The sequence below is a fragment of the Scomber scombrus genome, chromosome 22 (assembly GCF_963691925.1).
Source record: "Scomber scombrus chromosome 22, fScoSco1.1, whole genome shotgun sequence".
Classification (NCBI taxonomy): domain Eukaryota; kingdom Metazoa; phylum Chordata; class Actinopteri; order Scombriformes; family Scombridae; genus Scomber; species Scomber scombrus.
Window position 1 is genome coordinate 18643946 of NC_084991.1, and position 15172 is coordinate 18659117.

General features: G+C 39.5%; 1 protein-coding gene across 1 annotated transcript in view; it reads right to left on the bottom strand.

The window, feature by feature from the left end:
* Window positions 1–15172, bottom strand: part of exoc4 (exocyst complex component 4) — a 120559-nt gene that overhangs the window by 102080 nt on the left and 3307 nt on the right. The window contains exons 3-8 of the mRNA XM_062443532.1: window positions 14734–14928; window positions 11423–11616; window positions 9616–9725; window positions 7191–7282; window positions 6882–7036; window positions 278–458 (exon numbers count right to left, since the gene is read on the bottom strand). Coding sequence (XP_062299516.1) covers window positions 278–458; window positions 6882–7036; window positions 7191–7282; window positions 9616–9725; window positions 11423–11616; window positions 14734–14928 — 927 coding nt within the window. The remainder of the gene's footprint in view (window positions 1–277; window positions 459–6881; window positions 7037–7190; window positions 7283–9615; window positions 9726–11422; window positions 11617–14733; window positions 14929–15172) is intronic.

Sequence of the window (15172 nt, forward strand, 5' to 3'; positions counted from 1 at the left end):
CATCTGTTAGAGTAGAAAAGGCATTGCTTTGGTGTCTAATTTTCTGACAGATTTTTAACATTTGATGCCTAATTAGTCTTTATAGTTGTTTCTGTTTAAAGCTTTTTTTGTTATTTGATCTTTAAAGATTGAATATTTTAATATACTTCCGTTTTGTAGAGCTGTACAGGCACGTCAGACATCTGTCAAGTACTCTTGTATTACCTTAAGTGCTATACCAAACACATATATTAGTGGTCTAGGTACATTTCCATTAACAGTGTTGCTCATATCTGACCTGCAGCACTGTCTGGATCTTGGCAGAGACGTCAGCCTGCTCGTAGAGCTTGATGCCCTCTTCATGGGCCCCACCCGAGCACTGCACCGCAATCTTCTGCAGATGGGCCAACACCACACTGTGAGCCTGGGCCACTGCCTTGAACTTGTCAAACAAAAGCTCCAGCAGTTCCAACAGCAGCCTGCAGAGGGAGCCAAAGAGGGCAGAAAGGGAGGCCGAAAATTAGATACAAGAGGGGGGTAGAGAGGAAAAGAGTGGGGAGTAAAGTCACAGAGAAGAGACAGAAAGAGAGGGAGGGAAGTAAAGTGAGCCATATTATTATTTAATAAAAATCAAAAAAAGGCAACCAGACAAATATGATACATTTTCCATTTTTGAAATAAAAAAATAACTCTAAAATGCAACGTTTATTTTGCCCATAATCTAATAAAGATGCCAAGAAACACAGACAGCACTACATTCACTATGCACTTTATTAAATAAGAAAAGAGACAAACCCTACAGTAAATCACTTGACTTATAAAAGAGGCTGAAAGTCACCAAGTGATTCTTCTTCTGTTTGAATATTAGAATGAAGGTTAAGAGTGTGTAGAGATGGTGCAAGGGACACCATTGTTGTTTTGAAAGACTCCATCTAAGAAATACTAATATCTCTGATAATGCATAATGCATCATGGTAAACAGCATGCAAATACACATTTTCCTAATGTGATTTGACACCGTAGTCCCGGCACTTGTGTCAAAAATAATGTACTTATAAGCTATCTAAATTAATGTAATGATCACTGTGCATCCCCAGCTTGACATTACTGTCTCCTCCACTGAAGGTTTGTTACCTCTTTGCTGCCACTATTACAAACATTCTGTGCAAAGATACATTCTTCTACATCTACATGATGAAATTATTCCCATTACACTTTCATTTATCTTCTTAATGAAGAAAGCTGCTATAGATAAACTTGACCAATGAGTTGAGGTAAGGCAAGCTAAAGGTGTCCTAAAAAATGAGGGAAATAAAAGATTGGAAAAACAGATAAATTACCCCAAAATACCGAGAACATTTCACTTTACTAATTAAGCATTGCGCTTCCCTGTTTTCATTCACATTCTCCTATTCAGCAGGCACTCACAGCTATTTTACCTACAATAATAACCCAGCACCTGGGCTAGCTATTGAAAAAGGAGTGAGCTGGCCATGTTGGAATCAAATGAACAGCTACTCTCATTAGTTCTAAATGGCTCTGGCTGAAGAAGAGAGCACAGCCAAAACCAAACTGACCTTCCACTTGATCTGAGTGCTACACTCTGGATTGGAAGCTCACAGTTGCCTCATCTACACTAATGCTTTCATACAGACTTTGCTATATTCCGACTTTCTGCACAAGGACAACGCTTTCAAAGTTAAGAGGGAACACAGGTTACTTTAGTTGAGTCTGAGTGAGTACCCAGTGCACCCATGCTAGTGAGTACCCACTTTATTTTAATGGACGTATGAGAGTTAATATAAATATATTCACACTGTTTGTCTAACAGAGATATTTTAATACTCTCCGCTGACATTTTAATATTTATTCAATTAAAAGTAGGTAAAACCTTTTTTCTTTTAGGTGACTACAGCTCAGCTACTAATCTTGACAGGTTGAACTCCCTGATGGACCTAGATCTTAAGAAACATTTCCTTACTGGGCTGCTGACCGTTTCCATGAACTTGTAAACACTAGCTGTGTAGCACTTGCAAATGGTTGCATGTTTTCCATACATATGTATGTATACACCTTGTAGAAATGAAAATGTTCAAGATCTTGAATGTATGCCAGCCAGAGATTGTGTTAAGGTTCTCTCCTCTGGGAATATTACCCAGTCAGGGTCAGATATAACTGACTCTTTTCTGCACCCTCCCAGTCAGATTTCCTGCTGACTAAATCAAGAAAAAAAAAACTCTAAAGCAAGTTGGGTGAAAACTTTTGAATAACACCAAAAAGGCCAATTGCAATAGTCTTGAGAGAATTAAAAAAAGTAGGTTCCAAAGCAGAAAAAATAAAAACTGCCCAAAAATAAACCATCTTCTATTATGTATACTCAAAAAGCATCTGAGCCTCACGTTACCTCATTAAAGGTAAATCAATACAAATGACCACCTATTTAGATGCTGCAAGAAAAGAAAGCATGCTCAAAGTTTTGGGAAGTGGCCACGGTTTGCTAGGAAAGTAAAAGGATAATGTAGAGGCAAGATGGATGTTTCACTAGAGGGCATTTTGGTTGGCTGTCTGTCAGTACACTGGCAGTAGCAGCGAGTAAATGTTATTAATGGAGAGGAAAGCAGGCACAAATCACTATGAGCTATAACTCAAAGAATGGAAGATGTACATGAGACGAAGAGAGTAGCTGTGAAATGCCAGCAAGTGAGGGAATATCTATCTCTCTCCCTCTCTCTCATAGATAAACATGAAGGACTGACAAGAAAAGGGATACAAAGTGAACACCAATCTTCAGAAATGGAAAAAAAAAAACTATTTGTGTTCATGCATTAAGATGGACATCCAAAATCTGCGTCTGGTCTAACCTTGTCACCTTTTACTTTTTGTACAACCTCAAAGCGGACTCTAACCCTCCTCCCATCTCACCCCCCCCCCACACACACACACACACACACACACCCACGGACAGACACACACAAAGTGTAAACAGCCCAGTCCTCCTCATTATCTCCCAGCAGAGGCCATCCTAATCCATATTGTCTGTTCTTTGAGGCCTCACTTCTCATTTCCCCCCAGGATCGAAGCAGAGACACACATGGCTGATGAACTGTCTGGAGAGACAGCAGGGAGTATACACGTGGATGGTCAGTCCCTAGACTAACCGACCAACAGTATTTCTGTGTGTGTGTGTGTGTGTGTTTCAATTTGAGAGCATGATGACAGTGTCCACATTAGATTAGCATTAGTCACAGATAATTTGATTACACAGGGCTCTACAGAGTGTTTAAAGAACTTTTGAAACACCAGAGAGCCAGGTCATGGTTCTCCTGTCATACACAAGTGGACATACGGTAGAATACACCCACACACATTTGTCACTCAGACTTTTCCAGTGACCACTTTGCTGAACAGGCTGAAAAAAATAGTACAAAAGAGAATCGACCTTATCAAACCATGATTTTAAATTGAATTTAGAACAAAGAAACACAACTCTATTTGTGTAATGCAAAATAAATAACAGGGTAAATATGAGTTCTGATTTGATATAAATTAAACTGAACTACTTGCAGATCAGTGGTGCATTCTAATAATTTTCGCACAAGGTAAAGGAACTTGCATGGAGTATCTTTGTGAAGATAAGATCTAGAGAATCAGTTGGAAATGAAAAAACGCTTCCAATATGGGTGATCACAGACGAATGAGAACATAAACATCAGCGAGCACAGATCAAGCCACAGATCACCATATATGTTTTAAAGTGCTTAAGTTTTGCCTACTGGTCTGTGGAGCTATCGAATATAGTGTGCAATATGCGAGACCATTGTTCCCTACAAGTGGTACATTGGTTGGAGTTTCCATAGCAACAAGCCTTGACTTTAAATTGAAGTGAACATACGCAGAGCTAGGTGTCTATGCACCCAAATACAAACACACTAACCTCTAAGTGTTCGTCTAAATGCAATTCTCTGTTCTTTGACACAAATACAGTGTTAAGCACTCTGACACACACATACAGACACGCACACACAAGCAAACTTAAAACGATCTGTAAGGAGCGGAGCTGGAATGAGCTACATGGTGGCCTATTACATTGAGGTCAGATGAGATTTAGCAGGCAACAGGAGGAAGGCAGGAAGGAGACGAGGCCAGAGAGAACATCCCTGACAGAAAACAAGACGTTCCTCTTAAATGGTTCAGGATCAGTGGACTGAGACCTGTGCTTCCCAAGTCTGCTCACTGTATGTGTGTGTCTGCAGGAGCTGACGTGACTGCTTTTAAAATGTAGCAGTGCTCTATGGCAGGTGTGAAATTATTTGTGTGTGTATGGGTGTGTGTAACCATGACTCGTCTAGGTTTAAAGCAGCAGAGTATCTGTTTTCATGGTCTGAGGTAGGAGTGTCTGCAGTACCATCCTTTACTGTGTTTCATACCTTGTTGACTGTCTGACTACGAAGACCCTGGGACTGCATACAAAACATGTTGTCTACTGCCTTTACTGTCAGCTCTAAATGTACCTAGAAGCCTCACTGCTTGCAACACCAAACATGATTGGTAACTAATCCAAGCTAACTTAGTACTTATAAACAACTGTACTGTATTGGTTAGAATACAGAGGGGTTATAAATTCCTATCAAAACATGTTGAATTAATACACAGAACTGGAGAGAGTGGCCACCTTGTACTTTGAGTCACAGACCCCTCTGTGTCAGTAGTGTGTAGCAATTTCTATCCACCTGCAACAAATCTGCCTTTTTCTTCAGTGAAAATGTTCAAAAAAGTTAGACAAGCAGGCAGTGCTTCCTTATCAGGTCAAGGATATGTGTTGTGCCCATGTCCACTTTAAATCAATTCTAATAACATGACACAATTTAATCCGATCAACCGAGAATATTATACAAGATGTGAAATGGTTCTCCTGCTGTCCTGATATTACCTTAGTTCTTCTCCATATTGTCAACACATCTCTTCTTCTCAGGTTTCTTCCCACAGGGTCTGAAAACTGCCATCATCAAGCCACGTCAAAAAAGAACAATCTAGACAGCTAACTAATGAATTATTATAGGCCCAGTATATACTAGGTTTCAAAACTACCATTTTTAAATTAAAGAATTGAAAAAGCTGTTTTCAAAACCTGAACAACTTCTTGGCACTAAACAACTGTTTTGATGTCTTCCAGTCAAGATTTCAACCACTGAGCTACCTCATGTTAAGGTCTTCAATGACATCCACTTTTATACAGGCAGTGGCAGAATTTCAGTCTCAGTATTATTGGAACTCAGTGCTTCATTTGGCACAGTATACCAGACCACATCACCACATTACTAGATTAACTGGAAAACTGGGTGGGACTAAACTGGTTTAAATCCTATTTAATGTACAGGGACTACTTTGTGTCATTAGGTAATTACACATCTGAGTGGAAATGACATGTGGAGTTCCCCAAGGTTCCATTTTGGGGTCTCTTCTGTTCAACATCTACATGTTCCCACTAGCTCAGATTATGGAAAACAACCAAATATGTTACTATAAATTATGCAAACAACAATTACATTTACATAACCATATCAGCAGGGAACTATGGTCCAATTCAAGCATCTGCGTTCATCAAATCAATTGGATGTACCAGAATTTTCTTCAATTAAACAAAACTGTAGTAATTGTTTTTGAAACCAAGGAAGAACAATTAAAAGTTAGTGCTCAGCTTCAATCAGTACTATTAAAAACCACAAACCAAGCCAGAAATCTTTGTGTAGTCTCAGACCTGAATTTAAACAACCACATTAAGACAATTAAAAGTCTGCTTACTGTCACCTTGGGAACATATCACGGATTAAAGGAATTATGTCTCAGTCGGCTTTGGAATAACTTGTCCATGCATTTCTCTTCAGTAGACTTGACTATTGTTAACGACGTCTTTACAGGTCTTCTCCTTATTCAGAACCCTGCAGCTCAAGTCCGAGAAAGTGGATCATATCACTCCATTTCTCAGAACTTTACACTGGCTTCCTCTCTGTCAAAGAATTGATTTCAAAATACTACCACTGGTTTATAAAACATTGAATGTTTAGGGCCAAAATACATATTTGATCTTCTGCTACATTATGAACCATCTCATATCAGCTGGGACAGGTAAATATTAAACATGAAGGAGCAGCAGTGTTCAGTTTTTAAAAACTATAGGCCTGATGCAACTCTCAGTTTCTTAAATCAAGGCTGAAGACTTTTCTGTTTGCCACTGCCTTTTATTAAATCAAACTTTGATTCATTTCATGGACTGCACTGTAACTTTTATTCTTGCATTTTATCTCTCATTTTACTCTAGCTTATGACTCTTTAATAATTGTTTTAATTGTATTTACATGTCCTTTTATAATATGTTACTTTTGCACTTTGTCTTAATGCTTTTAATGTTTTATGTAAAGCACTTTGAATTGCCTTTATGCTATACAAATAACTCTGCCTTGCCAAATGGGAATAGCAGAACTATAGAAGAGTAAAGCAAGCAGGCTGCTTTAATAAAATTATTGTACACAGACACAATACTAAAGGGAATTGTAAGTGACAGCTTTATTACAGTCTTTTTCAGTGGCTAGCCACATACTACTGTTGAAACATTGCTAATGCTACTTATTATTACCTATCAGGCCCAAATAATCATTTCGAAGTGTTTTTTGATCTTTTCAGAAAACTGCTTATAGTATCCTCTTCATGAGTATCTACTTACCCCCCCCCCCCTTTTCTCTTCATCAAGGTTTTATTATAATTCTCTAATTTTCTCCATCATGCCACTGATCTCTAACAATCCTCATATTTGGTGGATTGTTTTCTTTTCCCGAGAGTCATGTTATATTAACATAATACCTTCCTCCTTCAATGTTCTTACTCTCTCCATCTCCTTACTGTACCTTGGCTGGCTCTCCTGAGCCAGGTTCTCTCCTCTCTGGTAAGCGTGGTCTGCAATTTGAGTGGTAGACCTCTTAACAATTTGTTTCAGCTCAGGTTCCAGCCGCTCCATTATGGCTTTGATGGTCTCTGGTATTTTCTTCAGCTTGGCCAGAGCCTGATGAAGGACAAAACAAGCATTTTACTTTAAGCTAGGAAAGACTCTGAGATAACGGCATGGAACACAAGTTTTGATATAAAATAATATAGGTGTTAAAATTCACAATTAACAGTGTGTGTAGTGTTCAGCAGTGTTCATGTACTGTATGTACCTTGATAAGAATACCCATGAACTCAGCACTGTTTTCCTCTGGATCTACCTCTGGGAGGTCAGATTGGTTCAACTCTCGCACATCTTGTTGCACTGAAGGGGAGATGGGCATACACATAGATTAGCACATAATGTTAGGGCTTACAAAGCATTTATAGGCAGAGGGATCTAAGGATTTCAGTAATGCACACATGTTAAAAAACACTGGAGAAAAAAAAGAGACCCCTTGCTTTTCTTGCACATTTAAATACCAATTGCTGTCTACATTGTGGTGTTTTGAGCTATTGTGCTTTTAAAACACAAAAGACAAAGGCTTCGGAGACATGTCATGTCATCAAGTCAACCAAATCTAATGGAATCTGTAAAATCAATTTACAATACTCTATAATATGGCTTGCGTAAAATGAGCACTTTGTGTTGTTTTTTTGATATACAGTAGAACTCTGGAGGCATTTGCTACCTATTCAGCATTTTCCCCAAACATAACAGCTACATATATACAAACTTAACAACCAAGATTCAACCTTCAACCTATCACCTTTTAGATGATGTAACACACTAAAACAAATAAATCATTATTTTAACAATATAATATAATACATCTATCTCTTTTAAATGAACACACCTGAACCTATCCTGTTATCCTCCCCCCTTCACGCTCTCACCATCTGACTTAGCCACATTAATGGGGAAAATTGAGAGTGGCAGCATCGAGTGATGCTCTAATTTCCATTAGATGGGGCCTTCCAATTCCCCATCAAAGCACGTTAAGAGAGTTAATGTTTATGGCAAGTTAATGGACTTTGGGTGTATTTCCTCTTTTCCCCCATTCCATCTGTAGTTTGTGTAATAATTATGACAATTACTAGCTACAAATGAGGTGCTCTAATGCTATTAAACAAAATGGCAAGCTAAGCCATTGATGAAAGCGGGCTGCTCTTTCGTGACCACAGTTGTTAGCATGACGGTGTATAGCCACTTACCACCTGGCAGTAGCTAATTGCACATGTTCTCTTTGCATAATGTGGGGAAATCTGTGGTTTAGCTTTTACTTTTATGCCTACAGGGTGGGTGAATTGAATGGATATTTATTATCTATTAGTATGAATTTGTACATTTGCCTGTGTTTTTGTGTGTTTGGGGTCATGGCACATACATACATGCTAATGAGCTGAGCTAATTGAACAAAAAGAGGTGGAGTTAAAGATACATGAATACGATACATGTGTAAGAGCTAAGAGCAAAAGAGACAGAGACAGAGACAGAGAAAAGCAGAGAAAATTACAAGTTGAATTAAACAATCACTTAATGGCACAGAAATGTTGGCCACATCTTTTCAGGGAAACCTTCCTTGTTGGGAGCCACATGCTAATGTTGTTAATTGGTTACTGCCACACTAGTAAGGTTGAAGTAAAAATAAGCTAATATGTGTGAATGCTGAGTGGTATGCACGGTGTATGGTTGCTTGGCATCTGCAGAGCTCAAAACGAAACGGTGAGCCGCTTACTTAGAATGCCAAGAGTGGGTGGTGAAAAAAGTGGCAGGCTTAATATAAAAACTCAGAGACACCAAGGGAACACCAAGTTATTGCAGGATTAACTTTTTTCATTATCTTCTTGTTTGCGTTCCTCTGTGCTCTGCCTGGAAGGAATGCAGTGCTGACTGTACGCCCCTACAACCAAGAGAGAATTCATATATTCCTGAATACAGTTATAGTCGGCATTATCAGTCCCTGTTAAAGCGCTGGTTACCAGTTGGAGCGTAATGAATGCTGCTCCCCTACTGAGATGACAGAGACACAGCGTGACTAATGGTACAGATAGGAGGGGGACAAGATGATTATAATGTTAGCAAGGGAAATGTACTGTATATTATGATCATAGTTGAAGATGTTATGACATAGACTGCAAGGAAAGAAGTGTGGGTGTCTGCTTGTGTGTGCGAATGTGCAATGAGGCATCAGTGGTGATTTTCTGTTTTTTTTTGTTTTTGTAAAGAGTTTGGATCAGCAGATCCTGCGTGCATTCAGTGATACTATGTGTGTGTGTATGTGTAAGAGGAGTTGGCAATACACACCCATAATGACATGCAAATGGATGTAAGCCAGAGTGATGCTAATGACTTCATTATCACTAAGAATATCAGCACAGTGAAAATAAAATTGCAAACTGAAATCTGCACACTTTGTTATCCAGAGACCAACAACACCGTTGATGGGTTTATCGCTATAGCACTCCTAATGTATGCAATTTTAATGGAGAGCAAACCACACAACTTATGGTTTTTCATTAACACCCTCTTAAAAATCTCACTTCTATTTGTGTCTCTTTTCCTTCACTATCAGCCTTCTTATCCCAAGCCACCACCCATATTTTTCTCTATTATTCCGTCTTCCTTCCCTGTATAATATGATCCAAGGGCCCTACCACTGCTGGATCCGGGTGTGCTGAACTGTGATGAATCCAAAAGCTTGCGTGGAGTGGACAGACTGCTGACATCTAACACAGGCATCGGAGATGTGTCTTTGGTTGTGGATCTGTGAAGAGAGAAAACAAAAAAAACAGTTATAAAAATTTTAGGAGTATGTTAAATTAAAGATTCTTTCTGTCTCATACAAAACATGATATTGCAAGTTACAACTGCATGAGAGGAATAAGTTCAAATTAACTAAAAATCTTCTTATACTCTATATAAAAATATGCACAGAAACGTACCGACTAACCTGCTCCTCTCTAACAAAAACAATCTACTGTTTAAACAAAAAAGCCTTGCATGTCGAGGTAGGATCGGTACTGCTTTCCAATGAGTCATTTATCAAGCCTTAAGCTGGAGGTGGAAGCAATCCAGGCCCTTTAAGTTGGGCGGTATAAACACAGTATGCCTGCTAAGTGAGTGGGGTGTATGGAGACTGGCTTGTTGTTAGAGGCAACCCAATACAGGGAGGCCAGGACCTGTCACTGGCTGACCCTCAGTAATAAATCACTGTACCTCACCAACCCACCGCCACCATAATTACTGCACCTCACACACGGACACGCACACACACATGTGGAAAAGTGCAAACAACAAGATGAATTCCTTTCACAGAACACAACAGCATTAATAGCGTGTTCGAAGCCATTGTGCAGTCTTAGCCCTAATAAGTTATACGGCTGCATCGTCAAATTAAAAACCTGGCTCTCGGGTCACGGAGGCAAAGCTTAAGTTATTCTCCTAACGATTGCAAAACCTGCTTTATCATTTATAGCATCACTTGTGTCACATGGAAAGTGTGGATCTTAAATGTATTATTCCCTGCTGGTAAATAGTAACTGGTACTGACTCCCACGTATTGAGAAATGGTTTGAAACCTGGAAAACAAACAATAAAATGTGTATACATAACTTGAATGTTCTTAAAATCGCACCAGTTATGACTTCTAGTGCTTGCCCGCCAAGCCTGTATGAATTAATTAGTGCAGTTTGCCTCTTTACAGTAAATGATGTGTGTGTGTGTGGGGGGGGGGGGGGGGTTATCTGTATCTTTGTAACTTCAGAGCTCTAAGTGAAAACATAAAGAAGTAGAGCAACAAGTTATGGATGGTCTAATTGTTTTTGTCAGTAATTGGCTTAGTTGCCATACAGTAAATAATTGGCAAGTTGCACTCAGTTGTCTCAGCAATGGAATAATGTATAATGAAGGCACATCTATAAAGTCTAACTTTTCAACAGAGAGTGCACTTTGAAGGTTATATTTGTGCTGACTACATAACAGGCACACACAAAAAGGCTTTTGATACCTCGGACCAAACAAACTAGTGAAAAAGATTTATTTATAAAGCCGTCTATGACTTTATGACTTACTGGTGAAAACACTGCATGGAATGAAAATCCTACAATTATTCAATGCTTGTTGTACGGACAGATAAAAGAATAGCTATTATTTTTGCTAAACTACTGGGACCCTAAAATAGGAAATTAAGTGATATCAAATCCCTAATCCCTTCTAAACAGTTTTTGATCATCAGTAGTCCAACTGAGAAAAATGAGTCTTTGCAATTACAGAAGCGCTAATAAAACCCTAATCTTAAGGTTTTGAAGCATGCACAATCGAGTAAACGAGCAAGCCCTCCCTAATGACACTGCAGAACTGTTTTCATGTTCTGTAGTTTCTATTCTTGTGAAGACATCCATACCCCTCCAAGTTTTAACAATATAAGAGAAAGCATACATGCATGTCTCAACTGCCACTTACCCTGGAAGGCGAGCAGCATTTTTGTCCTTGTTCTTGTGTCCCAGGCGACTTGTGGACTTGATGTAGAGGTGTCTGTGCAGCTCGTCAATAAGCACAAGGTGGATGTTGAGCTTCTTGCTGTGGAGCTCCAGGCGTAGATCACCAAGACCCTCCACTTGCAGCAGGGGGCCTTCTAAAGACTCTACAGCTGATACCTGCATATGACAACATACAAGATCATCTTTACTTATCCTGGCAATTGTTTGCAAGTTTATTAGTGTTTGGTCAGACAGCTTACCAGCCTTTTTTTCTTAGCACAGAAAAAACATGTCGATACAGAGCAACAGGACACGACTGGTCCAGAATTAGCAGAGTTCAACATTCTTGTCATCATAACACTTTTTGATATTACAGTGATTTTTAATGACCACCAAAGACACACATTACAGTTTTAAAGCAATACCATAAACGGTTCCTTTTTTTCAATACATATATTGTGTACAATATACAATATACTTTTCACAGCTTCCATTAGCAGGAGCAGTAGCAGTTGTGGCATGTTTGCAATTAATAAATCTTCATGCCATTAAATAAAATGTGCAGGTATTTGTATTCGTGTGTACACGTGTGCATTCCTGTGTGTATTTCAATAACACTGATGGCCAGATGATAGCGCTGTGAAAAATATTTGCATGGCCAGGGCAGGCCTGAAGGGAATGGGTAGCAGTGGGGAGGACGCTGGGTAGGGGGCATGGGTCAAGTGTGTGTTGATGCAAATGAGAGACACATTAGTGACAAGATGAGCTAATGCGTTGCATGATCAGCCCCTTTTTGCTTAATGGAAGAACTCGGCATGCCTGCAATATTTTGTGTGTCTTGGGATTGTGTGTGTTAGTGTGTGTACACACACACACACCTCTCCTAATGTGTCTGTGTATGATTATATGTGTGTGATTGTATGACTGTAAATCATGTAATGTGTATGTGCCTGTGTATGGTGGGGGTGGGGGTATCTCATTACCATTGGGCTGGTATGACAGAAGAAGGTTGGTTAACATCATTAGGGGACCAGGCCTGTCAGTGTAATAAGGGATATAAAGTCTCTAGTGAATTTGCTTGGGAGAAAGACAGATGGAGAGAAGGACATAAAGTGGAAAGAGGAGAGGACAGAAGAGAATATAGGGTAGAAGAGAAGAGAAGAGAAGAGAAGAGAAGAGAAGAGAAGAGAAGAGAAGAGAAGAGAAGAGAAGAGAAGAGAAGAGAAGAGAAGAGAAGAGAAGAGAAGAGAAGAGAAGAGAAGAGAAGAGAAGAGAAGAGAAGAGAGAAGTGCATGACTATCCATCACTAAGCCGTGAGCTACCTGGGGTGGGGGGGTGAGAGGGGGGGGTTGGCAGCAGTTGTATGTGAGTAAACCTGGGTTTTGTGATTGATTATATTGGAACAGTGGAGTGAGAAAAGATATAGAGGAAAGGAGAGGAGAGGAGAGGACAGGACAGGACAGGAGAGGAGAGGAGAGGAGATTTTCTGGAACAAAAGCCAGTCTCATTTTTAACCAACCCCATGGGGTTTCAGACTGCCATTCAATAGCAGACAGAGAGCATAGTCTGAATTCTAATTGTCAACCCTTAGAGATAAGCCTCACATAAACACACCCAGACACACAGGCAGTGTTATAGAGTAAGAGACAGTAGAGGAGAGACAGGCATGGAGAGGAAGGCTAGGAAGTTTATTCTTGGCTAGTCTACTCCTGCCTTACTGCAAAGCAAAATAATAACAAAGATGTATACTACATTGGTCTGTCAGGACAAAATATTGTTAAAGAATGCAACAAAAAAAAAGGAAAAACAGACAAGAGGGAGAAATAGAGCAGAAGGAGAGAAGAAGCAACAGAAGGTGCATGTGAAAACCAGGGAGACATTAATCTGACAGATGAGTGCTGTAATGAGTGACAGCATGATGGGAATAAACACATCAGGGACTCTGAGAGAAGTGACAAGCTGTACGATGTTACAGCACAGAGATGTAGAGAGTTTGTCTTGGCAGTTAACAATATATCAGCAAAACAAATGAAGAAAACACAGAAGAAAAAAAAGTCAGCCTCTAGAAAGCTCATACAAATCTGTTTATCGAATAGGGGTTGATAAACTTAAACAAAATTCCTGAAAATGTAATGTGGCCAGTTCAGTCCGACTGAATCAAGAGCACAGTAGTAAATGTGAAAGTATTAAACTAACCAAATAAGTTATTTCAAGGCTGTCATTTTATCATTTTATAATGTGACCAAACACCTCTACTTTGGCTTAAGCATGGGTTATTTAAAGTGGACTCAACATTATTTATTCATAAACTGCATAAATATCTCACCAAAACGAAAGGTAGAAAGAAAGGCGTATGTAGAGAGGCGTAAAAAATGTTCTTTAAAGTGTACTTTTTACATACTAATGAAACTGCACCGTCCTAATCAAGTTAAGCACATTTGAAGTTTGCAAGAATGCGGCGAAGCGTCCAACTGACTTTGAACTTTCCACAACCTTTCAAAGCACGGTGAACAGACTGAGCACAGGTTGAATGAAGTTCCACTTCTCTCCTCCCCCACAAAGAGGATTTTTCATGGTCCTTTGGGCACACCGTCATCCCTCTTTTTTCCTCCTCTTCAGATAACCCCATTCTAGCAAACTAATTATTACTACAGTCTGAAGGAAGATGTGTGGGAGTGACAGAGGAAGAGAGAGCGGAAAGGGAAGGCATGGAAAAGGAACAGAGAGATCACAGAGACTGGTCGTTTAGCCCTCAATGCCATCCTCGAGCTCCCCTGCCGAGCATACTGCAAAACACACATCAAAAGAACAAGAATGCACGCATACCTACACACCTGCAGTGCCCTCAAAGCACTAAGAAGATGTTTGCTTGAACTGTTCAAGGCTAAAAAAGGAGTCTTTAAAGGCATGAGAGGAGCCAGGAAATCAATCTGAGGAGCAACATGGCACATAAACACTGGTGTTTATGTATGTGTGCTGTGAACACCATGAGTCTCAAAAGCATCCTATCAGTAATGCTACATATATTTACATATGCCAACAGGTTTTCCCACAACTACAAAAACTAAGAAGCAATCTGTTCTTTTTTTCAATTTCTCATTTTCTTCACAAAGCTTACTATCCAACCCAACAGTCAAAACATACAGTATATGCGAGAGCAAATCTGTCAGGCAATCAAGTTGTTTGTTTTTTTTCTTTTTACTCTCTGTCTCACTCTTTATCAAACAGAAACGCTGTTCATTCCACATATACTTAGACATTACAACACACAGCTCTGCCTATCACTGCACTCACCAGCATATCTGTGGCATGAAGGTAGTGCTTGCTTGCCATATAGGTCTCCAGCTTTTGAGGCACTTGCTTGATGCTTTCAATTTCATCCAGGAGCTGGAGGACGTGCTTGTGCTCGATGCCTTCTATCCACAGCTTCCTCAGCTCGTCCCTTTTGCAGTGGAGCAGCATCTTACAAGACAAGAGGTTCTCCTTCACCTGCAGGAAAGAAGGAGTTGAAGTCATAAAAGTACAACAAGCACCTTTTAGCTACAGTAGTACCTCTAAACAAAGTTTTTTTTTGGAGTTTGTAGATCAAGTTATTACTACAAGTTCTGAAAAGATGCTTGGAAAACAAATACAGGTCTAATAAAAGTTAAATTATAAAACAGAAAATGTGTAAAGCATAATGTATATTTAGAGACTAAGGGATACTTTTAGGATAGTTCATTTTATGAAGTGA